This window comes from Anas platyrhynchos, chromosome 2 (assembly GCF_047663525.1).
Source record: "Anas platyrhynchos isolate ZD024472 breed Pekin duck chromosome 2, IASCAAS_PekinDuck_T2T, whole genome shotgun sequence".
In the NCBI taxonomy this organism is placed as follows: domain Eukaryota; kingdom Metazoa; phylum Chordata; class Aves; order Anseriformes; family Anatidae; genus Anas; species Anas platyrhynchos.
Genome location: NC_092588.1, coordinates 152,491,013 through 152,515,349, shown reverse-complemented (window position 1 = coordinate 152,515,349; position 24,337 = coordinate 152,491,013). Strand labels below are relative to the sequence as shown.

General features: G+C 47.4%; 1 protein-coding gene and 1 long non-coding RNA gene across 13 annotated transcripts in view; one reads left to right on the top strand and one right to left on the bottom strand.

Annotated features, from left to right (window-relative positions):
- The window catches only part of KMT2C (lysine methyltransferase 2C), a 195,964-nt gene extending 193,462 nt beyond the window's left edge, over positions 1 to 2,502 (bottom strand). For 3 of the 11 annotated variants that reach the window (XM_072033848.1, XM_072033844.1, XM_072033845.1), the window contains exons 1-2: positions 1,933 to 2,500; positions 1,645 to 1,821 (exon numbers count right to left, since the gene is read on the bottom strand). In XM_072033848.1, the coding sequence (XP_071889949.1) occupies positions 1,645 to 1,820 (176 nt within the window). In that variant the 5' untranslated portion in view covers position 1,821; positions 1,933 to 2,500. Of the gene's footprint in view, positions 1 to 1,644; positions 1,822 to 1,932 lie in introns of those variants that run through there. The other 8 variants (XM_072033843.1, XM_072033851.1, XM_072033849.1 and 5 more) reach the window with 7 other exon arrangements.
- LOC106020083 (uncharacterized) lies at positions 862 to 8,166 on the top strand. Of its 2 annotated transcripts, none has more exons than XR_011807116.1 (4): positions 862 to 1,447; positions 1,826 to 1,991; positions 4,636 to 6,065; positions 6,308 to 8,166. It is a non-coding gene; the product is annotated as an uncharacterized lncRNA (long non-coding RNA). The 2 variants fall into 2 exon arrangements; XR_011807117.1 differs by lacking the exon at positions 862 to 1,447 and having other exon boundaries at positions 1,864 to 1,991; positions 4,636 to 4,823; positions 5,975 to 6,065.
- Positions 8,167 to 24,337: the final 16,171 nt, after the last annotated feature.

Here is a 24,337-nt window from a genome sequence, read left to right as displayed (position 1 = left end):
TTTTTCTTCCTATAACAACTTCTAATATAAAAGCACTCGAGGTTTTCTGCTCAAGGCTTGGCTTCAACGTGTAGAAATAAAGTATGTAAAACTAAGCATAAAGCTGATGAACCTAGTAACTTTACTGCATATATATATGCTTGGAAACTACTTTCAGGTATGGTTATGAGAAAATTTGTACCAAACACGGAAAACGATGAGGAGAAAGCCGCAAGCACTGCACCAACACCAGAACCAGGGGGTGAACGCTTGGATCTTTCAAGCACAACTTTCGACAGGGAAAAAAGCCACACAACCCAACCTACGGATGGTTGTGTCCTGGACTATTTACGCCACACGGAGCTGGAAAAAAAACAAATTATTGTAGAGGAAAATACCCTCTCCGGTGCGTGCTTCCTGCACAGCAGGCTCCCTCCCTGGTGCTTTGGCAATCCGGGCTGAAATTCAGCGAGGCCTGAGGCGGGCGTTGGGCACGGGGCGAGCTGCTCACCTGGCTGTACGCACCCGGCCGGAGCAGCCCTTGAACACAAAGGGAAGGCAGCTCGAAATCCCCTGGGCTGTCCCCCACAGCCTGAATTTCTCTGCGGCTCCCAGCCACGCTCCTTCAGCCCCACGTCCCTGGCCGGCTTTGTCCTGCTCCTGCTGCCCTCGGCTCCTCAGGGAGCCTGCCGCCTGGCCTTCCCCCAGCACCGAGCACGTAGCAGCGGCCCAGCAGCCTCCCCCGCTTCCCTAAACCCCGCTTCCCCAAGCCCCGGCTCCCTAAAACCCCATCTCTGAGCTCTTTTTTCCACCCCCCCAAGTTTGCTCGGGGCTGAGGGGAGCGGGGGGCCCCCCTGAGGAGCGGAGGCGCTCGGCGGCGGCGGCCGTTGTGGGGCGGCCGCTGTGGGGCTAACGAGCGCCATAGCACCCCGAAAGTCCCCTCGATTAAGGGCAGTCTGTCACAGCAAAGGGGCTGGCAGCCCCCCCTAAAACCCCGTTGTGTCCCCACCAAGCTCTGCCGTGCTTCGCCGCTGTCTCCCCCCCCTCCTCTATGCGAGGGCAGCCGCTTGACAGCTCCCCGAGCAGCGCCCTCAGCCTCCGGGCGCCTCAAAGTCCTGCCCCAACTTTGTGTGTGTGTGTGTGTGTGTGTGTGCCGGGGGGGTGCCATCGCCAGCCACTTAGGGCAAAAAAAAACATCTTTTTTTTTTTTTTGCCTCAAAAGGGAGAAAAAATGGGAAGGCTGCCGTGGAAAGCTGGGGATATTAGATCCGATATCCAGGCGACGCCGAAGGAAGGAGAGTCCTGGAGGAGAAGGGAGCCCGAAAAGGAGGAAGGGGGAAGGTGCAAAGGCAGGGGGGGAAGGAGGAAGAAGGGGGAAGAGCTGGCGAGAAACTCCGAAGAAAGAGGGAAAGAAAACAGGGACGGCGAAAGAAAAGTGAAAAGGGAAAACGGGCGGAGGAAGACAAAGGTGAAAAAGGAGGAGGAGGAGGAGGGGAAAGTGCAAAGGGGAGAGGAGGAGAAGAAAGAAGGGCCCCTCTCAAAATGGCATTGGGCAGGAGGGAGGGGGCGACGAGCGGCGAGGCTCTGCTGACAGCTCTGCCTGCGCCTGGCCGCCTGCCCCCTGCCCCTCGGTGCCTCGCACACACACACACACGCTGAACTTACTTCTTTCTGGCTCTCTGGAAAGGGGAAGCGCCATCTTTGCGAGGCCGGCCCCTAGGTCTTTTGTCTGTGGCTGCTGCTGCTGCTGCTGCTGGGGGGGGAGCTCCAGGCTCGGGGGGTTGCTGCTGCTGAGGCGGCTCCACCACCGCCACCACCAGACTCTTGTCCTCCGTTGACATCCTAGTCAGCAGGACGAGAGAGACACATGGATGATGATGATGGGGATGAAGATGAGGATGGTGATGGGGATCCCGATGCTCCTCCTGCTCCCGCGGCTCCTCTCCTCCTCACCTCCGCCTCCTCCACCTCCGCCTCGCATCGCTGGCCTCAGCCGCCGCCGACCAGCACAGGTAGCAGGGGGAGCAGCATGGGGGAGAGCAGCAGCAGCAGCAGGAGGAGGAGGAGGAGGAGGAGGAGGGGAAGGGAGGGCGAGAAGGGAGGGAGGGAGCGGGGAGAGGCGGGCGGGGGGGGGGGGGGGGTGCGAAGAGAAAGAGCGCGGAGGAAGGAAGGGTCTCGCACACAATAACACCCCCTCCCCGGCTCGGCGGGCTCCGTCGGGGCCCGGGGCGGGGGGGGGGGATGGATAAAAAGGCGGAGAAGCGAAGGAGAGGCGGTGGCGGCTGATCCCTGCCGCTGGGCTCCCCCCTTCTCAGAGGCCCCGGGAGCTGGCGGCTGTGGTGGTGGTGGCGGCTGTGGTGGTGGTGGCGGCTCCTGCGCTGCCCGGCTGCGGCGGCCGCCGCTTCATTGTAGGGCGGCCCCGCGCCCTCCCCCCGCGCACAGCCCCCGGGGGCGGAGGAGGAGCAGGAGCAGGCGGCGGTGGTGGTGGTGGTGGTGGAAGTTTTGACAGCTCCAGCTGGTGTGTGTGTGTGTATGTGTGTGTGTATGTGTGTGTGTATGTGTGTGTGTATATGTGTGCCGAGTCCGGCCGGGCTCCTCGTCCCCTTCCCAGCCGGGCCGGGAGCAGGAAGTTTAACTTTTTGGGGGAACAGCAGGGGAGGAGGAAGGGTGAAAAAGGGGGAGGAGAGCGCTCTCCCCTCCCTCCCTCCCTCCCTGCTTGCCTTCCCTCCCTCCCTCCCTTCCTTCCCCGCGGGGAGGAGAAGGGATCCCGGCGCTGCCCCGTCACCCCCCCCTCACCCCCCTCCCTTCCCTTCCACCCCAACCTCCGCCTCCCTTTTCCCTTCCCTTCCCCCCCGACACATCGACGCGGCAGCCGCCCTGCCGCGGCCCCACACTGCGCCTGCCCGGCCCGGCCCGCCCGGCCCCGGGCGCCGCCACCCCGCCGCCGCCGCTGACCTCACGGGCGGGCTGCGGGGAAAGCGCGGAGCGGGGCACGGCTCGGGACGGGGGCTCCCCGTCGCCTCCCAGCCCTTTTATTTATTTATTTTTTGTGTGTGTATGTGTGTTTTTTTGTTTTTTTTTTTAAGTTATTTTACAACACAGCGCGGCGCACGGTGCCACCCCCCCCCCCCCCCAATCGGGGAACCCCACAGCACCAGCCCCACACGCACAGCCGGGAAGGGAAGGGAAGGGAAGGGAAGGGAAGGGAAGGGAAGGGAAGGGAAGGGAAGGGAAGGGAAGGGAAGGGAAGGGAAGGGAAGGGAAGGGAAGGGAAGGGAAGGAGGGGGGGGGAGAGCAGAGTTCAGCGCTGCGTGCGGGGGAGACAAAGTCTGCGGAGCGTGGCCGCCTTCCAGCAACTCCTGCTGGAACAGCTGCGGCCGCTCGGGGCCCTCCCCCGGGCAGGGGCCTCGCTGGCTGCCTGCCCGCCCGGCTGCGCCGCGGCGAGGCGAAGGCGGGGTTCGGGCCAGGCGGGGTTCCAGAGCGTTTCATGCGGTCCCCGGGGCCCGGAGGGACTCGCTCCGAGCCCAGCCGGGGGCGAGCGGGGCAGCGCCGCGCCCAGGGGCTCGGTCCCCGGGGCCCGGCAGCGCCGCGGGCTCGGCTGAGGGGCGCCGCCCTGAGGGAGCCCCTGAGGCGGCCCCCGCCGCCCGCCCTCAGCCGGGCAGCGCCGCGGGGCCCCTCAGCCGGGGCCGGCCTCCTTCCCTCCCTCCTTCTCCCCTTCTCTCCCTCCTTCTCCTTTTCCCTCCCTCCTTCTCGCCTTCCCTCCCTCCTTCTCCTTTTCCCTCCCTCCTTCTCGCCTTCCCTCCCTCCTTCCCTCCCTCAGCCCAGTGCCCGCTGCTCCTCCCGGCCGTGAGGTGAGCCCCTGAGGGGCTCCCTCCTCGCCCCACTTGTACGTGTTGCACAAGTTCTCCGAGCTCCCACACAGCCGTGGGCAGCGATAGCGGCTTGGTGTCAATAAATACACGAGAAAAGCTCCGAGAGCCTCGCTCGGGACGTTTCTGGCCTTTGTCACCCAAGGGTTTGGGCGCTGTGTTGAGGTCAGGGTGGTAAAAAGCTGGCCTGAGGTAGCGCACTGAAGGGTGAGCACAATTTGGGGATGTAAAAATAAGCACAGAGCACTCCGGACCCTAACGCTGTGCCTCCTCACCAACATTTTCACTTGTCAGCTTCAGAAGTACCAAATTAAAGATGACGTGCTGTGGCAACCGCAGCTTTTGCTGGCCTGTTTTCTTGGGAACTCTTTCATAACAAAAAGCCTCCCTTGGTTCGTTCCCCAGGTAATTAAATAAGATCTTCGTGATACTTTCCTATCTATTCGTGGAGATAAAGGCGATACATTTATCTCCATCTCTATACAAACGCACACGTACGTATGCATAATTATACAAAGCCACTCAGTTCCTCAGCCATGCAAAGACAACTGCTGGATTATTGGCGCGACTTCCTTGGCCCGACTGCTGAAAATGTACCAATTCCTGCCAAATTAAAAAATACGTTCTAAGCCAAACATTTGTATTACAGTGTCCCTACATGACCACAAAGGTGTACTGCTCATAGGACTTCAGATAGGGGAGCTTAGATGTTTACATGTTGTCTAATACATCAAATTTTGTTAGGCAAGCGAACGTAAATTAACAGAAAACATTTCATCCTGCGCAGGCCCAGGCTTGGGTGGAAGGGAAGGGCAGGGAGAGGGAAGCGAAAGGCCACAGCCTCCACACAGCCGGATCAGCGGCGTGGCATTTGCTGGAGTTGCCAGGTTGCCATCTGGCCTGTTAAAAAAATGGCCATCTCCTGAAATAATGACTGTGCGAGCGCGGATCCACTGCGCATGCGCTGCGGCTTGGGTGAGTCTAGGATGTGTCAGAGCTACTATGCATGTGCAAATTGATTTGAGCTTAGACACGTGAGCATGCTGTGGGCTCAGCTCAACTGCTAGGTGTATGAGGAATAACTGTCACAGCCCACAGCAGAGAGACGTTCAGTGAAACCAACCGATTTTGCTTGTACATGCGTGGTTCATCCAGTCATGCCATTTAAATATTGTTTAGTTTCTTTAGGCCCACTGTAAGTAGTTGATGTTTGGCGATTTTTTTATATTATTTTAACGCAGATATGTGGTTAGCAGTGTTTTAACTTTTTTCTCCATTGTTTCCAATATCGACTATGTTTATACATCCTTATCACAATACAAAATCCTGGCGCTAGCTTTGGTTTAGCATGGTCTAGGACAAGAGCGTGTTAAGGGACTGATGCCCATTAGTCACAGGGACGTGCATTATCTCCTTACATGTCAGAACAAAGCCGGGCAGGTCTGCTCTGTAAACTGCTGCTGCCATTGCTGTGGCAATCAAAGGTGTGAAGGACTGAAAGAGACTTGTGAGCAGGAGCCCAAGGCAGAGATGGACTTGCAGGAAAGTGTAGATTTGCTAGCATTATTTATATCCCTCAGTGATGGCAGGGGGACAAGCTAGGAGAAGCGGTGTCACCAAATATAAATCCTGTGTAGGAGTGCTTTGTTGATTAAGGACATTTGAACAGCTTTGTCAGGAAGATTTTTAAGTTTATAACTGGCCCATGCTACCCAGCTATTATAAATTATCTTGGCATGGAAAAAGCACATTTTTACAACAAAGACATAATATTAAATGAACAGGCCCTCTGCTTTACTGAATGTTAAGAGATCTTCCAGTTCAGTGTAAACTAACTCAGGTGAACTGAGACACCTATATTTATTTATTTATTTATTTATTTATATATTTAGTTTTGTTTTGTTTTTTAACTTCCAAGGGCAGGCAACTTTGAAACTTTCAGCTAGAATTTTACATTGTCTTCTGTCTTGAAATAAACATTTCTGTGTTCTTGGTATGGTTTTTGAATATAAGTGAGACCCTTGCAGCAGTGATTAAAGAGCGCATGCTTACAGTTTTGACTGCAAAACATCTTGAGCTGTCCCAGTGTGCTTAATGACAAACAGCAATATTTTCATGCACAACAGTAGAACAAGTTGAAGATGGGACACAGTCTTAAATCAGCTCATTAAGGAGAAGGATCTCGTTATGGAAATCATTAAAGGAAAACGACAACTGGTATGTAAATATACTTGGTATGTAAATACCAATTGTACTATTATACAACTAAAACAGTCTATGTAACAGAAATCTTGAGAAATAAGATTATTCTAGAGTCTATCTGGAATGGATCTAGGTATTTTCTCTTTAGACATTAGTTCAGAACTCTCACAGTTTAATGATAGTTTCCTTTATTATTTATCACCAAAATAAATAAATAAATAGTTTTTGTTCTGTTTGTGCCTGTGTTTCAATTGCAGAAAAGATCACCAGGTTATAACAAAGGCTTCATCTAAGATGCATCAGCAACATGCTAACATTTTAAGTGTTTGAAGAATTAAACCACTTCATCTTCAACCTGTGCTAAACTAATGATTCTACACCATAGTCTTATTGCTTATTGCTGCTTTGAAAGCTGGACAGATTCCATTGCCCGTGCATGTCCTTGTGCAAGAGTGTCAAACTGCAGGACAAAAGGTGCAGGGGACAGCTGAGGGTAGTGACCACATCAGGTGCCCATGACACTTTTCCACATGTGCATCAGTATTCACCAAAGGAGTGCAGAAATAGCCGGATAACTGTTTTTTTCAGGATTAAAAATAATAATGATAAAGAATTATAGACCAGGTCTACATCAAGTAGCAAAACCAGGATCACATCATACAAATACGTGTCTCCCAGTTTGTTTGTACTAAACTTGGCTGGACTAAAAAAAAAAGTTAGCATATGTTAATTGTCGTATTCTAACGAAAGCGCTGTAGAAGTCTAGTTTTAAACTTGAAATGTTTGTTTCTCCTTTTCATCAGTTTTGCTTACTTGTCATCTTGTAGATCTGTCTTACTTTAGGCAACAGCACAGCCTGGATATTAGGTACGACATACCCTTGAGCAGAGGTGACTTTCCCAGCAGTTTGGTGAGGTGCTTGCTGCTGCAGATGATGGGGGATAAGCCTTGCTTCTTGTCCTGACCGGTATTCCCAGCCAGATGGAGAATTGCAGACATCAGGTGCAACAGACAGGTACTGTGGAGGTCCGGTCCCCCTAAAAGCAATCTAACTGCTCTTTGGAAGCAGTGTGGTTCACTCTTTATGCAAAATAATAATAATAATATTAATTCTAGTTCTTTTTTCTCCCCCACCTGCTTCCCACCATGAAACATCATGACTTGGATTCCACAATTCCCCACACAAACTAATCTAGAATAAGTGTATGAACATGGGTCACGTTAAATAATATGCTCGTGTTAAAGTCTAGGCTCCCCCATCCCCTGCCTGCTTTAACTTGATCAGTTTAGTATGTGTTAAAGGCAGCCTTGCCTACGCTGTGATATATGTGCTAACATCACACCTTTACACCTTAGTCTCGCCAAAGCCCGAGGCCTTTTCATCATATTAAGCTACTTTGACTGGGCTAATGTGACTGAAAAACACACCTATTTTATCCATTAAGACGGGGCCAAAAATGTTAAATGCTCAAGATGCGAGCCCCCAGGGCTTGTCTATATATCGAGTTATTACACGTGGAGACTTTTATCTTCATAAGAAAATGTTCTTTTTGTGCACGCCAAAGTGTGAGTTTAAAACTAGTGGTTATACTATAACCCTCGTGCAGACTCATTCATTCTGGCATCTTCTGGCTTTTTTTCAGATTAACTTCTTCCAAGTAATTTAAATTAAATAAAAAAAAAAAAGATACTCAGAGTAACTTTGTCCACACGAGGAATTTACTCTTACTACACTTAGCGGTGGTACTATTAATAAGACCTTCCTGTGTGGAGAAGTTTTGTCAGGTAGGAATGTTAATTTTGCACATTTGTACCTAGTATTTTCAGAAATGCTTAAATTCTTCCTAAACTATCAGTTCATATAATTTGTTCTTCTAAGGAACGATGGACTGTGCAGTGTTATGTTGTATTTTGTTAGCCTCTGCGTGCGGTTTGTAAAGCATCCCCAAGTTACTTACAGACATCAGTCTGCTCCCTTTCTTGTTACGTGTCTAATTTGTGGCAATCCGTTACAACTTTATGAATCTGTAATTTTATGACTGTTCATATTCTGAATTTTAGTTTTGACATATCTGTGGTGGTGGACAGCCGAGAAATAAAGTTTCATTAAATACTACTCGATGCGTGTGGTTATTATTATGTTTTTTTAATCCAGAAAGGTAGAATGCCAACGGCTTGAGTAAAATCTAATTAGTATCTGAAAACAGGACATCTCTTGGGTTAAACACTGCCTGTGTTGCTGATATATGCAAGCCAGGAAAAAAAAACACAGCCAGTAGCAAGCAAACAGGGCAGTAGCTGGGCACCGTGTGTGCACCTGTGGGAAAAGCTTATAGAGTGATTGGTGCGAGGGGAGGACTTCATCATGCAGAAGGTTCAATACATTTCTGAGCAGCGTGTGCTGTTTGCAGGAGTGGTGCTTTACACTCAGATTGCTTAACAGAAATAATGAGAACCTGGCCATGAAACAGGGGAAAGGATTCGTTTATGTGCCTTCAATCAAATGTTTTTGTGACTGGGACTGTTTTATTCCGTTCCGTTCTGTTCCTCATGCCTGGCAGCCCTGGTTCCTGATATGAGATCTTGGGTGCTACGATAATAGGAATTTAGATGTTATTAGCAGAGGTAACCTTGTCACATACTGCCAGTTTTGCCAGGAAATAATCTTTGTCCCAGACCTTTTAAAGGGGCTGTAGGGTAAGAGAGACGGGTGCCTAGGGTTGAAGTTGAAGTCAGGTGAACTCGAGGAGCCGAATCTTGCTGGCAGCTGCTTCCTTCAAGCCAGCTACGTGTGTGAGTAAGAACAGCAGAATTTGGCCTTTGTTTTTTGAAGTTAATTGCAGGCAATTTATGGGGATGTCACCTACATGAGGTCAAGCCAGAATTCAGGCCTTTACTTCCTTACTAACTAATGTCTTAAACCAATTACCTGCGTACCCATATGGAAACAATAGCAGAACCTCCACTGTCACGACTACCCTGAGATCCTAAATTACGTATACAATAAAGGCTGTGCATGCATTTTGTGGCTGCAAACAATGTTATATTTCAGCCTCAAGCAGAAATTTTCTCCAAGCCTTAGCCCCTCGACAAGAAAAACACACTTTGTAATGAAAGTCCCGACACCACCTTAATTACAGTGCAGCAAACATTACCACCGTAATCCCATTTCCTCCTTAGGCAAGGAGAGCATCCCTAGGGGCCTGGCTGCCTTTCTTTACTAGTGACCAGTTTGGCAGAAACTGCCTTTTCCCCAGCGTTTTGTTGTTGTTGTTGTTGTTATTTAACCTCTACTGCACTGCCCTGGGGGAGATGCACGGGGAGGTGCCGGTGCTCCTTTCCCTGAGCTCCTTGCAGCCCTCCTGGAGCTCTGAGCAAGGGGCACCAGGAGAATTCCAGCCCGCAGCCTGGTGCTCAGCATCCCACAGCCCCTCCGCCCGTCTCCCACGATGCCAAAACTTCATGTTCAGCCCCTTGGTACGACACAGGTTTCACCCTGGCTCTTTGCAGCAGTCCCCAAGCTGGCTGCTTTGTGTTTGCCAGTGTCCAGAAACAATCACCTCCTTCTCCTGGCCTGCCAGACACCAGAAAAATCCTCGCTTTGGGTCCAGCAATGCAGGGGGGAACCACTCTGCCAGTGGCAGCGTTAATCCAAGTGGGTGAGGACAGCTGTTTGAAAAAAAAAGGGCTGCCCCAGCATGCCCAGCAGCAACGCGTTCACTGAAAGCAGCCTTGCAGTGTCTCCAGGCTTCCACAGTGCTGGAGTGGGTAAGCAAAATGTGATTAGTTTCTCACGAACGTATTGATTTGGTGAGGAGATTTTTGCATGCAGGCTACAATATCAATAGGACAAATTTGCAAGGATGTTTGAAGCTGGGGTCTTTTCCTAGCAGAAATACGTTGAGATATAAATGTATATAGAGAAACACAAGGGGATACTTGTGGTGCTGACTTTTTTTTTCTCCTGCCTTCTTAAATCAAAGTAATAAATCTGTATGATCAAAAGAGCTGAAATAATCAATCTCTCCTTACATAATTGATCTGAGAATCCTAATTAAAGCTACAGAGAAATTAGACACAAGGTTTCTTGTTCTCTCTGCCACATTGTCAAGTACAGTACAGTTTTCTATGATGAAACTCCTCCAATTCTGATGTACAGGGTAAAATCATGAAGCTGAGATACTTCCCCTACAAACACACCAAAGCCCTGTATCTGCTGGGAGGACATTTCTGTTCTGTTCCCTTCTATTTAGGTTCTCGTACGGTGTTAATCACCATGGTATCTTACAGCTTTATAAAAATACAGTGCGCCATATGTGGTAAATCATTAATATAATTAAGAATGAAGTTGCTGGATAAAAATATGCTTCTCAAGCCTAAAGCAGAAGCCGTGCAACAATGGCCATATCCAGACGAGCAGCCCGAGTGAAAGAAGTACACGTATGAATACAGGAGGTGGGGTCAAAATCTTTCCTTAGGTGGTGGTATTGCATCTAGTCACTGTATGGGAGCTTGAATGGCACATCCACTCCTTTCTTCCCTACAATACGCTGAGGGAACGTGCAACCCCATCCTATTCCCTACGCTGCATGGCGGAAGAGTGCCTGCTTGGCAGTGCTCAAGGTCATCATCGGTCAAAAGCAAAGAATTTGCCAATAAATGCAAGGTAAGCATACACGTTTATTGCCAAATAAATGCACACGTAGTTAAAATCCAAACACAAAGCAAAATGAAGGACTGTAACTCCTTCGGAAAGAATGCACTAGAGTGGTCATAAGTTTTCCCCTGACTGGTAATCTCACTTACATATTTTTGCATATTTTTCATTTTCCTCTTAAGTTTCACCCAGATCTGTTTTCTATTTATGTTGTAAGTGTCAACACATAAATAATTTTCTCTGTTGTATCCCTCACTACTAAATTCTTTCTCTTGATGGAACAGCAAAAGTAATTATATTTATAAATGGAATGTCTGTTTTGCCTAAGCACCACATATAATTCCCTTCTGTAAGAGGGATTTTTATAATTCCTCCAAAAATGCCTTGGCAAAGACCAACCCACCAGTTGGTAGCATGGATCCAGCCTTTAGGGACAGACCTCAGGATTCCGATTCCTTTGGCCAACAGGCAGGAGGGCACCATAAAAAAAAAATAAAAATGCCCTAGTTTCTTTGAGAGAATGGTGCTGATGTTGAATATGTGCAGTTATTAAGCACCCTGGAAAAGGAATTCACTGAGAGTTGCTCGCCACCTGTGGATTTCACTATTCAACACAGGATTATTTTGGCAACTGAAGCATTCTTCATTGTGGATGGCTGTGGGAAGATATTAATCCTGCTCTTCGAGTAAGATACAGTCATTGATATAACAGATCTGTTCTACTGTATGATATTGTGAAGGGAAATCAAACAAGTCCCGAGTGAAAGGATGGGGAATCTCTAGTCTTTCTTATCCCCTCTCTACATTCTTTTTTCAGCTCCCTTCCACAGAGAAGTTCAGGTGTCCCTGGATTTACAGTAGAGTGGACAGAGATCTGTCATGAGCTTCCCCTGCATTAAGGGAAGCTCAGTTTTTCGTCTCTGGGTGCTCCTTGAGAAACCCTGAACCAAAACCATTGTATGGGGATGGTGGGTGCTAGCCACGAACAGTTCACAGCTTGCTCACAGATGAAACAGAGACAGGCCTCCTGGAAGGGATCTGCATTGCAGGAGGAGAAAAGCATGATTTTCTTATTTGGTTCTCCAAATCTAGTAAATATGCATGTGCATTATTTTCTTGACTCTCACCTCAATATATGCTTTCATTAAAGTTTTTTTCCAGGCCGTCTACAAAGCATGACATATTCTATTCCTACCAATGTGGCAAACTTGAAGAAGGTTGTACCAGAGCACTGAAAACCCGTGCCCTGTGTGGTTTGGGACCTGCAAATGTAGAGGTCTCTGTGGAGAAGACATGTCTGATGGGAGGCGGGAGGTCCTTGGCATGCAGCGTGATGAAAAGAGTACCTAACCCTCTAGGGTCTCACGGACCCTGCACCACGGTTAGTATTTCCATGGGTACCAGTCCCCAGCTGCCAGAGCTTCCAGCCCCCAGCTTTCACTGAAATTAGAGAAGGATCAGCAGGAGCAAGCATACTCTGCTCCTGAAGCTCAGCAGCTCCCAGTCTTTATCTTTATCATAAAGCAATTTAAACTCATGTGGAAGTCTCACAGCCACGTCAGTAGCTCAGGAGCTGGCACATATTTACTCCTGCCCTCTCTGCTACAAAGGGGCCCTCCATCAGGAAGGTACATCTTCATGCCACATCTTCAGCCACTGCAACCAGTTCCCAGGGGCGCTGAGCACGAGTCCCAGGGGTGTGTGCGCTGCCCTGGCCTAGTTTATGCAGGTGCTTTGAACAAGTCAGCTCCTGTGCCTCCAGCAGTGTTGTTCCAGGAGTGCTCCTGGGTGCTCCTCAGTGCTCCACGGCCCCATTGCTGTCCTCTCAGTGAGTCCGACTTGGCTGCTCTAAAGGCCGATGTGGGCTGCAGAGAAACCCAGGTCCATTTCCTACTTGGTTGTACATTTAATCAGAGGCCCCTCGGTAGTTTTGGACTTCAGTGTGTGCTCTTGCGAAGTGTTCATGTTTATTTAAGATGCGTCTTTACGAGCGGCTTTCCTTTCTCTCAGTAATTCACATACATGGTACGAATTTGGTCTGTCTCCTCAGCTTTTGCATCCAGCAAAACTGAGTTGACTGCGCTAGCGTTGCTGGTTTACCAGCATAATTCAGCTTGTCTGAAAAGGAGGAAGATTGATGTTGGCTGAAGTAAAACTCTGCGATGCCTATGGAGTTTTCTTGCCCTAGATTTTGGGATTGCTATTTATTTTAAAAGTAGGCAGAGCTCTGACTTTAGATTTTCAGGAATGCCTGCATTATGTCAGTGTTGCTAATTCTTTGAGTCAAGTCATTGTGGTTAGCCAATCTTGTTTTCTGTCTCTGTGGTGAGATTTTAAATCCAGAAGGCTAACCTCAATGCTCCCCCAAGAAAGCAGGCAGAGATGACAATGCATTTCCTTCTTTGACCTCTGTCATAGGGCTGCATGGAAAGATGGAAATCGATCAAGTTAGACTGAACGCCAGGTCACCCGCATGAGGATGAAGGGGTCAAACCCTCTTCCTGTAGCAATAAATGGAACAAAAATATATTTTAAAGAATTATTTATCTTTAAAGATTGGTTTTTAGTAATTTTGGGCAATGCGAAACCTGCGAAATTCCATCATGCTTGTGAGTGTCACAGGACCTTGTAGCACTTCAGAGCAAACTTGAGGCTATCTGGATTTCTGAAATCTGCATTTCTGTACTGCAAGGCTGTGCATACACACTGATCTTGAATTTCCTGTAGTGTATTTTGGGGGGTAATTATAATTAACCTTTGCCTTCCTCTCCCGTCCTAGTGCTGCTAGTAGCTCAGAGTGCGGTTACAGCTTCAGGTGAGCCAGTAATTGTGGCTGAAGAGTCAGAGGCAGGGGTGAAAGGTGGGCACAACACTCTTCAAAGAGGGCCTGACAGCTGGGGCAGCGTGGGGTGAGTCTGTCGTGCTGCCACCAGGGACACAACACAGACCCTCAGCACCTCCTGCTCTCCATACACACACAGGGGCTTTCCTCTCCTTCCAATTAGCAACATAATCAGCCGTGAACTTTAACTAAAGAACCCAGTCCCACCCAGATGGGACTGGAGCCTGTTTAATGAGTGGAAGGTATACAATATCAGCATTACGTCATTTTAAGACTTTGGCTTGTCCCCGTGATATTCACTCGTGCTCTGCTGGCCTCGTACCCCTGGAGCTGTGCAAAGACACTGAAGTGAACTGGCCATTTGGAGCAGGCTGAGCTCCTGCTTTAAGCCATGGGATTATCATGAAAGAGCAGGAGGATTCATCGTGCTGGAGCCACCTCCTGAATGGGGCAGCCCTGCCGATGTTCAGCTCAGGGACAGATCAGGCCAGTGAGAGCAAGCGGGTCACCATTGAGAAGCCTGCCCAGCTGGCACAGGGCTGGGTGGACTGGTGGGCACACAGTTCCCTCTAACTGGAGAATTTCATCTTCTCAAAATGAAATTCAAATCAAAATAAAAGCGTGATTTGGAAACTCACTCTAATAGAGAGGGGACAGCCGAACGCTTTGTCACCAATGCCACTTTGGCAGTACGTGAGACTGACCTGAGTTCTTGATCTGGCCAGCCTGTTGATCTATAATCATAACGATCATAATGATTCTTTAATTACTTGAGTTAATTAGAGCTAATTTATTCTAGTGAAAGGTTTACCTATATGTAGATTTTTAATTTTCCATGTTGTTCCTCACTGAGATCATTTTGGGGCACAAAAGATACAGCAAGCAGTGCCTTGCAAGCCCCCGTTTCTCAAAGCGTGTTGACCTTTACTGGCAAATTTTCAATAAAATATCCTTCAACCAGGCAGTAAATACTGTAGCCACGAGAAACATCCCATAATCTTCATTCACACAACAGGGGACTGGAATCCCTCTCTGCACCGCTTCAGGCATGTGCTTATGCCCTGTCCTTCCATCACACCTCTTTGCTGTGATGTTAGCACCAGGTGTACCAGCGGTGGACGCCCACCTTCTCATCTTACCTGCGGCAGAAAGATGCAGTGAGTTAGCAAACGGCATCAGGTATTAATGCAGGAGTGCCCTTTTAACGTCACGCACAGGTATAGAAAGAAAGAACTGCCACTGCAAACTTCTGATAAAAGATAAAAGTAGGCGGCCTATAAAAACATTAAGATAAAAAGTAAACCCCTGTGCCCCAAGTTTCCCCTGCTATCCCACCTCCTACTCTAAATTGATGTTGTCAGCACTCATGATTTTATCACAGGTCTTGTGACGTTTGATGTTTCACTTGCACTCCAGCTACTAGAGTGGTGTAATGAGGTTAGAAACTCAGCTTTCCTCTTTCTTTAAATTAAAGTCAGTTTCTAGTCCTAATGGTTGGAGTATAAAGCTTGCAAATGTGACCCAGGTGCACCCTAACGGCTCAAAAACCAGAAAGCAAAGTAAAAGATCTCCACATTTATCATTTTACAGACAGACTTATGATTTTGAGGGTCAAGCTGTAGTGTTTGAACATTTGGAGATGGCAATAGAGCTTGAAAAAAAAAAAAAAAAAAGAGTGTCTGAACAAAGTGCCACAATATGTTGCATTTTCCAGGGAAGCATAGTAATCATTATACCAAGAGGGAAAATTCTCTTTTCAGATGTACGTGTTCTCCTGTTTAGTTTGGTGTGCAGCCCAGACTGACTGGGCTGGAGGGGACTGCACTGATGCATAAGCATGTTGCTTGAGATTGGAGGGCTTGCGTCTACCAACACAGAGGAAAAGCCTTGCCTCGCTCCTCAGACACCTGGCACGCCTGTGCTCAGCACCTGCAAAAACAGGAATGTTCTGAGCTCCAGCCTCAGAAGGCGAGCTGCCTTTCCTAAAGGTCCAGCAAGAAAGGAGGAACACCCCACCCCTGCCAACCCAGCAACAAAGGAACAACCCAGCCACGCAAATGCAAACATGCAAACACAACAACATCTGAAATGGTTGGGTTAACTCAAGACGCCCCAAATGCACCAAGTGTAGGTTTTGATGCATAGACTGAAAAGTACTCAGCTGTCAGTTTTTGGAAAACCAAACTCCCAGCAGCAGCGACCTGATTTGAAGAAGGCACAATATTTAAATGGAGATCCAAATCATTGAAGGCTTACCAGTGAAAAACGGGAATTATACCTAGCACTGAAAATGTATGCAAAGCAGGGAGTGGACTCGGAGTGTTGTATGGGCACATTGGCAAAAAATTCTCTGCAGACCACAGACGGGTGGTCCCAAAGGTCCCTTGCAGCTTGCTCTAAATTGTTGTGTAATTCATTTTGGAAGTGTCAAAACTACAGATAAATTGCAGACTTTGTGGCAAAGTCTAATTGCAAATAAAAGTCGAGTTCTCCGAGACCAAACTTCTACATGAATAAAGAGAGTGCATACAGATGTTGTGTTTCACCAATACAACCATATACGACAAACCAACATTTAATAACATTTTAAAAGCAGTAGCATATAATACTGAACTAAAGAAGCTGAATTGAACCTATAGTGACTCTGTTATTAATTTTGACCTTGAATACAGCAGTACTTTCCATGTTGTAATTTACAGGAGACTGCCACATTGCTTCTGAACTTCTTCCCCCTTGGAAAGCTGAAGAAACCCTTATTGGATCTCAATCACTTTGCTGAGTGTCTCAAAAAGCATGTATATATTTTTTTTCTTTCATTTTTCACCATGACCCCCCTTACTTAAGGCTATGGAGTTGTAGTTTTTATCTCTACATTAAAGAGCTGTGGAAAATCTGCATCTTGCAAGAAGTATAGACTTTAGCCTCAGGACCTTTTAAATAACTTGGAAAAGTAGATTTAAAATTTATCTCCAGGAAATGCAAACCACTGGAAGGGTCTACATCTTTCTTATGTTACTTTCTGTGAAGAGGAAACTGAACTTTCTCTTCATGCTCCTTCTCTTTCCTTGTAATCTTTTCCAGGTTCCTTCTAGCTCTATAATCTCTAATTACTTTCAAATATACCCAAATCATCACCCCAAATTGAAATGAGCTGTCTCTTATTCTCAGCTATGCAGGCCTCTGCCCCAGTGATACCAGTCAGATGTATTTCTTAAATCTGAAACGAGTAAGGTTGAAAACATTGTTGTTCTTGTTTCCATGTCAGTCTACGGCAGGACTTCTATTGCAGGACGATTTAATGCTAGTTGGTGTTGCTTTTTAAATAATGGAAAGTATACAGACTCCTTGCAGCACAGCTCTGGGTAGATAAAGCTGCATTCAAGCCACTGATTTCCCTTTGAAACTCTACCACATATGAAATAAAATGCTACAATTGTCATACCCTGAGTCTGTCTCCTTTTCTGCCTTGCTAAGCACTAATTTTTGTGGTCCTGACACTGTGTTCTGCCCTTTTCTGCTCTGTCCTCCTCCCCACTCCCCACTGTCACTCCCAGTGGCTGGGGAGTCTTCCCAGTACAGCAATCCAGTTCATCTCCCAATAAAGGGCCACCAGCCAACACATTCTGGGCCTAAATTCATCTCATAAATATTGGTGCAGGCTTAAACAAATGCAGTCCCTCAGCTAATGTACTAGATTTCAATGGAATTACATGGGGAATTAATTTTCCTCTGTCTGTAGTCTGAAAAACAATGAAATAGGCAAATGCTTAGAATCTATGGGATGGATTTCCAAACTGGTTGAAAGACTGGTTTTCACATGTCACCCGTTAATGTAGGCTGGAGCAAGATGCTCCTGCTGGGCACGTCCTTTCTACACAAACATATAACCTATTAGGCCTTATTGTTAAGGGCAGAAGCACCTCAGGTTGGTAACTCAGCCAAGAGTCAGCCAGCAGAGCCGGACAGTTATTTGGTACATGTCACAGCATCTATTTCAGGCCGTGTGTAATTTCTGCTACACGTGATGACACCTATTTTTGTGTGTTTATCTCGTTGGGTAATAACAACACTCAGCATTTGTGTAGCACCTTACCGAGAAGCATGCAAACAGCATTTGCAGGAACTAATCTGGCCGTGGCCAGCAGGGGATAGACAGTTGGTCTGACGTGCATTGGTGTGTGTGATATTTTGTTAACTCCTGTGTGCCTTGGGACTTGTTCCACTACCTAAATGAAAAGCCAAGTATCAGGATATCCTAGTGGAATTAGATGGAAAGACACAAAAATAAAGAACCCACAATGAACTTCTCAGCTAAAGTATTTTTTTTCTCTTTTTTCTTTTTGATTCCACTCAATCATCTCCCACCCTTTCTGTCTGCATATTATACTGTTCTCTTTTCTTACCAGCTTTTTCCCCATTGCCCTGTGCTTCTTCCTTCCCAGATCGATGAAACATTCCTCTTGTTCCCATTCATTGCCCTCCAAAGGATCCCTCCATATCGTTCATAATTTCTCTCCCTCATTCCCTACATTCATCCTGACCTCTTGGGCAGCGGCGATTGAAGCAATGGTATGCTGAAAGAGCAAACTATTCTCTACACGGGATGTAGAGAAACACTACAGATCATTCTTTTACTCTCTTTCTTAATGGAGAAATAGAAAATATGTAGCGTCAGTTGATAACAGCAAATGCATAGCTGAAAGTCCTGCTGTGAGAGGTTTCATAAATATAAGGTACCTTCAGGTATTTGACCTGAGCAAAGTCTTTCTTGATTCTTAATATTCTCATGTCTAGTTGATGCCTGTAGGAACACACGGACAGTCCAGATCTGTACAAATGGGCTTTTCCTGTGGAAGATACAGAATTTTTATTTTCTTTTTATCTCTTCCAGAGTGGGCAGCACACAAATTCCAATAATTTGCATGCTGATTGTTATTGTGATACAACTGAATCTGTCCTAGAGCCTTTTGCCGACTCTTCATGGTGAGGTCTGTTGTCACAGTGAAAAGTGCTTGAACTGAAGCATTCCAATTTCAAATGATTTTCTAGCTGCTCTCTGAAAATAGAAGAAAAATAAGAATATAATAGTCAGGACTCCTTATAAAATCTTACTGGAGGAGTCCAAGGATACTCACCATCGGTCTCGGTGGAGCTTTCACACATCCTTGAAAGGAATTCATTAAGCTGGAAAAGCTGGCTAGAAACCAGTCTTCCTATAATGTCTTCCATAATTTGCTTCAAGGGACACATTTATAGTCACTCAGCCTTTTTTATAGATCTTGTGCAAGATGAAGGGCTGGGTCACAATTGCAAGACTTAAATGAATAGATGTTTGTTGCATGCCACAACCCAAACAATTTTTCAAGCATCTCTGTACAGTGCAGTCTTTTCTGTATGGACTTTCCCAATGATATGCAATAGGATGATAGCTGCAGCCACCAGATTCACAATATCATGGCCATTTTTTTCCAGGTGCTCCTTCTGTGATGATCCGTTGAGGTGCAGAAAGTAAACATCCAGCAACTTCAATTTCCACTCCTGATTTTTTTTTCAAAGACCTGAAAATTCCAGCTACTTCTTTTTGATCATATTAACGTCTCTACAGATATGCATTGAAACAGATTACAATAGAAAGACCCCTCTGATTAACAAATCTATAAGGTACAGCCAGTTCTCAGGATGACATGGCTTTTCAAAATAGTTCTAAGGTCTTCTTCAGGAAGTCCATTTAATTTATGAGAATGGTCTCTCATTCCCCTTCCAGCAAATGCTGCTAATGGATGATAACATTTAGAGGCACTGAAAAAAAAGGGGGGGGATGGTTTTGGGGTTTGATGCTCACATTTTAAAATAGGGAAGTAGGTTTGGCTGCTGACCTTTGATTACTGAATAAAAATTCAATCAGAAACTTTTTATCTGAAGGTAGCCCAAAATAAGAAGAGCTCCCTTCCGAATTCCTCTTATCTTTCTGTGGAAACTGGGCACATTGGCACTGGTCTTTTTTTTTTTTTTTTTTCCTGGACGTTTTCCACCTGGTCACAAACATTGGAAGTTCTGTCTTAGCAGGGTAAGCCAAGTAGCTGTTGCACAAAGAAACACTGAATGCATCTGTGTATTGCAACAGAGACAGCCTTGAATCACCATATTGATATACAAAGGATCAGATAGTAAACTTTTTATTAGCAGCCAGGGATTTCTTTTGAAAATGATTCTTTCTCTTTGACATCCCTACATATGTGCTGAAGGATGCTGGTACAGTTTCTTCCTATCAAGACAGGATATAATGTGTGACTGTGTTCTAGAAAAGTGTTACTTTTTTTTACAGATTTATATTTTTTTAATGTCAGACCACCATAAAGCTTTCAGGCAATAGCTGCTGGCCAAAATTACATTAGGAAAGTGCATGTTATGCTCCATTTCCCTCCAGGAAGGGGAGGTAAACACAGACAATCTGGACTGGGAGGGCCAGAACGGAGGTAAGGAGGCGGCCAGCTCCCCAGCGTCTTGGCTTTTACCGTCCTCCACCTAAGATCTCTGCTGGGCTGATCCGTGGCAGTTTCAGAGAAAGATAACAGGGCCTTTCCCCAAACGATCATCTGATCAGAGTCCTTTGCTTGCGTGCCTGAATTTGTATTTAATAAAAAATTATCTGATGTTATTCAGCAGAGATAGCCGGTCCTCGGCTTTCCAGGACAGGCCTGTTAGGCGCTGTGTAGACAGACACGAGCTTCATCTGCCCATGCCTTCTCGGCAGGCGTATTAGCTTGGGCGCCGAGCCAGCCTAACGCAGCTCTGTGGCTCCTGGGCAGGGGCTGGCACGGGTCCGGCTGGCTCAGAGTCGGCACAGGGTGAGCTCACATCTGCCTGCACCTGCCTGTGCCGCCGGAGTTGAAAACCAGGGCAGAAAAAGAAAGAGGAGGAAACCTAAAGGAGCACCTCCGAGTGCACCTGGCGCTTGGGGTCAGGGGGTGCTGGGGTGCAGCCACAGCATGGTAGGGACCGTGGGGATGGATCCTGCCCCTATGAGGGATCGTAGGGGTTGTCCTTACACCCATGTCTTCCCAAAATGGCAATACAAAAGGAGCAATACAAAATAGCGAAGAAAAGATATTCTATTCTGCTGAATACCAGCGGCTCAGGGGACTGGGCAACATGGCATGATCCTGAAGGAGAGATGGAGACAGCATCCCCAAAGGGGGAAGCAATATTTATGTTGAATTAACACTGCTGACAGACATTCCTGGTATACAGGGCTGGTGGATGCTGTTCTGTCAATTTGCAGGGAAAAACGATGCACTGTAAAGCTCTATGGCATTCTGAAATACTTGTAAAAGCTGTGCAGCCCAACCTGGGCCTATTATTATCTGGTTAGTCACAGTGCTGCTAATTGCAACAGTCACCTCATACCAGGGAAGTTGGGTTAAGGAACTGAGCTCAGGAAAAAGACCACCTAATTTAGGCCTCCATTAGTCACTGCAACAGCTAAAATTAGGTGGCTGACTCCAGCAGGACAAGCCAGGTCACCCAGGTTAGACACTCAGGCAGAGAGTGAGTCAAAAAGCTGTGCTGCTTTCCCCGGTGAGGGAAGTGTTGGTGGGATTTAACCAGTGCTAAATGCCTCATTTGTGTGTGCTCCCCTCCCTGAAGGGCCAGCCTTTGCCCCAGGGCTGCCTTTCTCTTTGGTGACAAACCAGCTGGGTTCACTCTTTTTTAGGCTCTTCTGAGCCTGTCCCTGCAGCAATCCCTCAAGTGACTTGTAGGCCTTGGCCTAAAGCTGGGTGCTGGAGGTGGGGTGTAAGGAGGCCGGAGCCAGGCTCCTTCCAGTGGTGCCCAGTGCCAGGACAGGAGTCCACGGGCCCAGCCTGGAGCCCAGGAGGTTCCCCTGACCCCCAGGCAGCCCAGAGGCTGTGGGGTCTCCTCCTTGGAGAGCTCCAAAAGCCTCCTGGCCATGGGCCTGGGCACCCCGCTCTGGGTGGCCCTGCTGGGGCAGGGGCTGAGCCTGATGAATCCCGAGGTGCTGCCAGCCTCACCGGGCTGATAATCTGACGATTCGGTGACCAAGCAGGCTTTCAAGCTGACCAGAAGGTTCCTTGGGGTTGGCACCCCTGAACAGAGGTGCCTTAGAGCTGCCTAAATCCAGAGGTGCCTGAGCACGGCTAACTCTGAGTATCTCCCTGAAACAGCAGTTGGTTTCTCCTTGGCTTCTCCTGCCCACAGCCAGCCTGCATTGTTGGTTCAGTGGCAGAAGGAAGCAGGGTCAGGTGTTTCTTTTGTGCTCGGTGAAATGGGATCTGCTGCCCAAGATGCTGACAGGGACACCTGAGGTCAGCCAGTTCAGCCCTTGCTGCTGCAGACAAACATGATGTCATTGCTTTCACTGCACGAGCAAGCTCCCGGTCTAAAAGTAGTCGGTTTTGCTTGTTTTCCTTTTCCTCTCCACTTGTTTTGCTCTCCTGGCCTCCTGCAGTGCAGTTATGCCCAACCTCTTTTTTTATTTTTTCAACCTGTGTTTATTCCAGGCCAGTTTTGCCTATTATACTCTTACGTCTGGCCTTTGTCTCCACAGTTTTGTGTTTCTGGTGAGTGGAAAAGGAAGATGGAGTCCGCAAGAGAAGAGTTCAATACCACTGTATTTGTGCACATGAACTACTCAGCCCCTGGTGCTTGATTAGACAATTTTGAGATGCAGGCAAATGATAATTACGTTGGTCACAATACATTTAGCTGAATGTCTGAAGTAGCCATTAGAAAGAAAACCCTTCTAGAACAAGAAGAACTTTTATTTTATTAAACAATTTATAATTTGGTCGGATGGTGCTTGAAGATACTTAGAGCTGAATTATAAAGTGGCTTATTTCACTTAGTGTCACTTCACATTTTACGGGCTGGAAGATCTGCACAGGCTTTCGCGAGGCAGAGAGGAGTCCCCAGGACCCTCCCAGCTGCACCTGGGAAGCCTGAGCAAAGCTACCAGCAGTGTCCCCGTCACAGCCCTCACCAGCAACCCGGCATCTTTTTGCTCCTCATCTCTGTCACGGCAGACGTGAGCCAAGATTTGAAGCCAGTTTTGTAATGGAGGCGGAACAGAACAGCATAGGCTTGGGAGCGAGATGATGAAGGTAGTTAAAATGTTCGCTGTGTGCAGGTGACTGTGGTTAGAAGGAAGTGTGAACATTTGCTGGCTTGCCTAGCACAACAGAGCACTTTGAATGGCCTTCCCTTATGATACACACAAGGCAATTTTATTTTGAATTTCTGTCCAAGTAAAAATTTAAACTTGTTTTTTTTTGATCAGTTTAACACGTTCGTCCCTGGGACATTCTGCTCAATGCCTGTAAGAATGCTTCTTCTTCAGTTTTTCCTTAAAACTCAGCTCTCCCCCATCAGCTGTACAGTATTAAAAAAACGGATAGGTGTAATCAGCATTACATCTATCGATTCACACTAATACCAAACCAATTGGAATTTGGATATATGCATCATCAGCATTGCCTGTATTGATTCACAATAGCGCAAAACTGATCTGAATTTGTGCATATGCATCATCAGCACTGCATGCATCGATTCACAATAACACAAAACTGCAAATATGCGTGCACTTCTGAACTGTGCATAGCCATCTGGATGCCTCGACTCATGGTTTGCATGCGGCAGCCACCTCCGCGGGCCGATCCTATAAGTGGCTCCATACGTATGGCCACACCGTGGGCACGCTGACAGCCTCTGCAGAGTCTCATCCCCTTCCCGAGGTTCGGCTGTGGGTGCTGCAGGACGTGAGCAGGATGCCCCTGGGGCAGGGGGCACAGGACACACTCCTCACATCGAGCGTTAGCAGTTCTCAAGCAGGCACCTGAGTGTTGGGGTAATGTATCTTTCTGTAAATTATTACTTCACTTCATCACTTGCAACCTCTTTTCATCACCTCTTTTCCTGCAGACTGATGACTGTTTGGGGATGGAAGGCTTTTTTTTTCCCCCTCTGGCTGGACCAAGGCCATTCAACAGAGTGAGCAGCAGGAGGTTTTGAAAGAGAGATACTGTTAGCACTGTTTCCACACACCCGAAGACTGATCTTTATGCAGCTGAGACTACAAGGGATATCCCTTAAAATAAAGGCCAGCTTATTACCCATCTTCTCCAACTCCCGTGGATCTAAATATCCCGAAGCTGCGAGAAGCCACTGCACAAAGCTTCTTTATAGCTCTCAGTGTGCCTCCTTTGCTGGCTCCAGCTGCCCCTACGCTCTGTTTTTCCTCAGCCTTCTCTTCAATATTTTTTTTCCAGTTGACTTAGTTATTACAGTATGCGGAGCGGAGCGGGGAAAATACACCGAAGGTGGGAGCTGGCAGAGCAGGGAAGCAGCGAGGGAAGCGCTTTTGCCATCCCATGACATCACCTGCACAGCAATTGGTGGCACGGCGGTGGCGGGGAGGCACTGGCCGGCGTCCTCGGGCTCGCTTCCGTGCCACGGAACAGAGACGGGGCCTGTCTCCTGCCAGCCTCTTTCGCTGCCAGCCTCCTGGCAGAGCTCGGGACATTTATAAAAACAGTACAGTACTTTATTTAGCCTCGAGTGAGAAAAAGTCACTTCACAGCTCCAGTTTAGGCACAAGGCACTAACAAGCAGATTTAAAAGAAAAAAAAAAATCCCTTGCATAAACGCAGCTCCAATGAAAATTGATTTGTATTCCAGATGACCCCTCAAATCGGGAGATTGAGCTGCGCCTTTTATCTCCGGAGAAATGGGTTCAGCTCCTGATTAGCCCATAGAGGAAATTCCACTTAATGG